Source organism: Pagrus pagrus (genome assembly GCF_965226575.1).
Source record: "Pagrus pagrus genome assembly, chromosome: 12".
Classification (NCBI taxonomy): Eukaryota; Metazoa; Chordata; class Actinopteri; order Spariformes; family Sparidae; genus Pagrus; species Pagrus pagrus.
The window spans coordinates 7,914,165-7,918,531 of record NC_140196.1 but is presented as its reverse complement, the minus strand read 5'-3'; the positions used below and the strand labels follow the sequence as shown (position 1 = coordinate 7,918,531).

Sequence of the window (4,367 nt, the reverse complement as noted above, 5' to 3'; positions counted from 1 at the left end):
CACACACATCTCCCTCCAGACGTTTCCAGATCTTTGCAGTCGCCCATAAAGCTGCGCAACAGACGGCTCAGAAAAGCTATTTTAAAAAAAATACAGCCAGCTCCTTTTGTAAGCCATATGATAAACCTGAATCATTTATATGGATTTTTTTTTTTTTCAGGACCTTCTATTGCGTGTGTTGTGTGATGACGCGGTGGTCAGGTGTTGCCTCATATAACGAGGGGAGCTGTCCCAGTGCTGAAAACAGAAGAGAACAGCACCGCTCCTGAGGAGATGCCATACACCTTCACTGCTGTCTGAGCTTTATTGCCAAAGGTAGGATTGCAGATTTTGCACAAGTTTGAATTATTTGTGGGTCGGATTGATTTTCAGATGTCTCAGATTGGATGCAGTCTGTTTTTTTCCACACTCGCTTTCCGCAGATATATGTTGAAATGATGGTTAGAAATAAGATGAGGGCATGTTTAATAATCCGGAAATAAACCACGAGCTGTTGTTAAATAGTAATTGTGGTGAATTAAAGAGGAAATAAAGGGGTTTCGTGTGTTTATGATGGAGGTTTGTGTTGTTCAGAGGAAATGGGATGTTGAGGTTGCCCATAACAACGCGGGGAGTGACTCATCCGCTGATGTGAATGCATCTCCTCGCGCACAGCAGCCGATCATTCAATTTGCGGAGAGTAATTCCCAGATAGGCAGACAAATCCCACATCAAAACAGACTCGCTCACGCGTTTTCCTCGACGCATCAGAGCACGTTTTTGGACCAGAATAAAAGAAGTGCTCGATTTCGTGTTATTTTCTTTCTCTGACATCTTTCTCCTCTCTTCATTTGCAGGTAATAAATAGCCTATAATGCTGCATTTCCACCACAAGTTGCCCGCGGGGGGAGCCGTGGTCCTGCTCGCCTTCCTCCTCCATGGATGCGCCGTGCAGGCTGCGTCTCTCCCCCGCCACTACAGGCTCCGAGGCGGGGAGAGTGAGGGACAGCCGGCTGCCTACCCACCCAGCTCCGACATGATCAAAGCCCTGGAGTACATTGAGAACCTGAAGCAGCGGAACGGGGGCCGACCTGAACCGGTGGATTACGACGAAGTGGACAAGTTCAGGGTTCTGCTCCAGCTCGCCTCGCAGCAGGACGAGGGTCCCGGGGACCGTCAGCCCGCCCCCGGCGTCCAGAGGCAGGACATTACCGCTGAGCAGCTGATGAAAGCCCTGCTCAAGTCTCTCCAGGATCAGGCTGGGAGGGAGGCAAAGCTCGTCCCCGCATCCGCGTCCAGGAACGACCGCCGCACGCACAGGCACCGCACCAAAGACACTGAAGTCCCCGAGAGCCCACCGTCAGACTACGGTAATTTCCCCAGACCACACAAGAAGTACCCGCTGATGTTCGAGGATGAGGAGAACACAGACGCGTCCAAGCGGGCCACAGAGGACCTGGATGAGCAGTACACCCCCCAGAGCCTCGCCAATTTACGCTCCATCTTCGAAGAGCTGGGCAGGATGCCCACAGTCGGCGGCCAGAAGAGAGACGTGTTCGGGGACGACGAGGAGGAAGAGGACGGCGGCCTGAGGAACCAGGCCTACGAGGATGTCGCCGGAGGAGAGGAGTGGGTCCCCGTGGAGGAGAGGGAGGAGACGGAGGACATGGTGACCGGGAGCCACGAAGAAATGGAGAGGGCGCTGGGTGAGCAGGAGGAGGCGGAGAGGGAGGAGATGCAGCGCAGGGCGAACCAGAACCAAGAGGACGCCGATGATGACACCAAGCTGGTCGATTACTACCTGTTGAAGGTCCTGGAGATGAGCGACCAGACGCAGAAGAGGGATAAGACCGGAGAGCAGAGGAAGAGACTGATCCGCCCCTCCATCCTGGACCCTCGCACGGTGAAGGAGTTGCTGGAGCTCTCCCTGAAGCTCCACGTCCCTCCGCAGGACCTTATCGATATGCTGCTCACGGAGGAGCTCCGGAAGCTCCACCGCGACCCCCACGGCTCGGCTCGCTACACGACCGGCCAGACGCCCAAGATCAGGTACTTCAGCCGCAGACTGCCGGTGAAGAGCAAGCCCGCCCCTGAAGACATGGACAGAGAGGACTTTTTAGACATCATCGGCGTGGAGACTATCAGTAACGAGTACCCTGTTGTGCAGAGACCCATGAAGACCTCTCCATCCTCGGACAGAATCCCATCCGTGTCCAACCCTGCTGTGAATTCAGGTCCGGTTAAAATCCCTCCTCCCTCCGGGCGCAGGGAGAACCTCTTTTTATCCGAGCTCAACAAAATGCCCCTGAAACGTCAGTCCGACGGTGCTGCTGCTGCTGATGACGACGAAGACGACGACGGCGACGTGGAAGACGAGGTGACCACCTACCTGGCGGCCAAAATCCTCACAGAGTACCCCAACACCATCACCAAGCGGGACACCCAGGCGCAGCTGAAGGGGCAGTTCCCCTACGAGCTGTACGAGCGCGCCCTGAAGGACTACCTGGGCCAAGCGGACACTGACAACAGGCCAGTGGCCAAGAGGGAAACCGAGGTGGCCAACGAGGAGAGAGTCCAACCCACAGAGGTGCAGGGGAAGGAGGAGATCACGGCCAAGACCTCGGCTCCACAGACCGCAAACGAGGACGAGGAGAAGGAGCACCGTGAAAAACCAGCGGCTGGGATGTAGCCTGACGCCCCGCAAGACGCACGAAATTATGAATATAGTATTTATACTGTCTCGAAAATAAAGTTTGGTGGACGTGATCTAGTTTACAAAATTTCTATTATATGAACTTTAGCTGGCATTAGCCTACAGATATCACCCTAAAGATACACTTTTCAAAGAAATAGTCCCTACTTGCTGCAAGAACATTATAGAATTATTACTATAGAGTCATCGTAGGAGATAAAAAGGTGCACAGATGAGAAAAAAAATACAAAGAGGCATCCTCAAAACACTTTCTCACTCTCAAATTGCCAATTAACACATGAACAGGAGATCAGAACAAAGATGAGATCAGAGTTATTAAAGTTTTGTGATGTTGTTACAGGTTTGTTTACATGGATGGTTGTTTGTAAACAGCAGAGAACAGGCCTCTATTTTCAACTATAAGCAACTGAGTAATGGTATAAACGCTTGTTTTTTCATCTATGTCAGACTACTCAATTACACATGTGAATATGTATGTGAATTATAAACTATAATGCTGCCTGGGCCTCTAAAACACAAGCGTTAACAGTATAAAGACAGGCAGCGTGCTGGGCTGAGAACGAGTTTTGTTGTGACTCTTGATATATTCAGGGTAAGTGGATTTAATGTTATTATTATGATTATTATTATTACGGAGAATTATTTCCAAGTCTAAATATATCAGACCGTCGCCTGCCTTCCGACCCTTTCATACTGCGAAGCTCTGTATTGTTGGCCTACCAGTGGTTGTGCTATGTATGCTCATTTTTAAACCATTTTGTACATGTTCAATAACGTGTGATGAATCACAGATGAATAAAGCATCAGCTGTATTATTTTTCTTCTTGCTGAGTTGTGTTGCCTTATTGAAAAAAAAAAAAAGATCAAATAAATCACTGTACACCCACAGCCAGTATACAATCAGAGGAAACAGCTTGATCTCATTCGTCATTTTAAAATAAACAAAAATCCAATGAGGTTTGGTGGATTTCAAACGTATTGTCAAATCGTGAGAATGATTACTCAAAGCAAACTGTTTATCAAAATACATATTTTTAATCATAAGCTCAAACATCATAAATTGCACATTATAAAAATCAGTTACACTCACGCCCACACTACAGACTGCTTCTTTTTAAAGGCACACGTGTGAAAGGTTATAACAGTAAGAAATTTGTCATAATCACTCTCATTTGAAATTATAAAACATCTCAAGGACGTCAATTATAAATACGTCTTTGCAGAGGTGGGAAGTAACGAAGTACAAATACTTTGTTACGCTTTTGAAATAGATTTTTCTATTTACTTCCTACATTTTAAACACAACTACCTGAACTTTCTACTCCTTACATTTTCAAAACAGGCTTGTTACTTTAGTTCTAACGCATTCGAGGCGAATTATTCCTTATCTTTATTTTGTGTCACTGCACGCCGCCTCCCAAAGATCACAGGACTGATTTCAACCGATCACAGTGCATATCACACAGATGCAGCGAGAAAACTATGTAGAGACGTAACAGGATGGAAAAAAACAGAGAGGGAGACTCGAATGAGGAGAAAAGGCGTGTAGTGATAAAGGCAGCGACATGATGATGTGAGGTTCTGTTAGCTCGCCACAGAAATGGCCGGTAGAAATGTCCTGCAAAGGGATCCTTTATTACTTTTATACTCTGAGTACATGTCAGAGCTGTTATTT

At 47.9% G+C, this 4,367-nt stretch overlaps 1 protein-coding gene across 1 annotated transcript; it reads left to right on the top strand.

Moving 5' to 3' along the window:
- Positions 1 to 208: 208 nt before the first annotated feature.
- Positions 209 to 3,512, top strand: scg2b (secretogranin II b). The gene is made up of 2 exons (XM_084369928.1): positions 209 to 315; positions 837 to 3,512. Exon 2 carries the CDS (start codon positions 854 to 856, stop codon positions 2,666 to 2,668), a length of 1,815 nt encoding a protein of 604 aa, XP_084226054.1. The 5' UTR covers positions 209 to 315; positions 837 to 853; the 3' UTR covers positions 2,669 to 3,512.
- The last annotated feature ends 855 nt before the right edge of the window (positions 3,513 to 4,367 follow it).

Bases quoted from the DNA above. Each gene is read 5' to 3' on its own strand.
- scg2b (XM_084369928.1), top strand. From the start codon at position 854: ATGCTGCATTTCCACCACAAGTTGCCCGCGGGGGGAGCCGTGGTCCTG.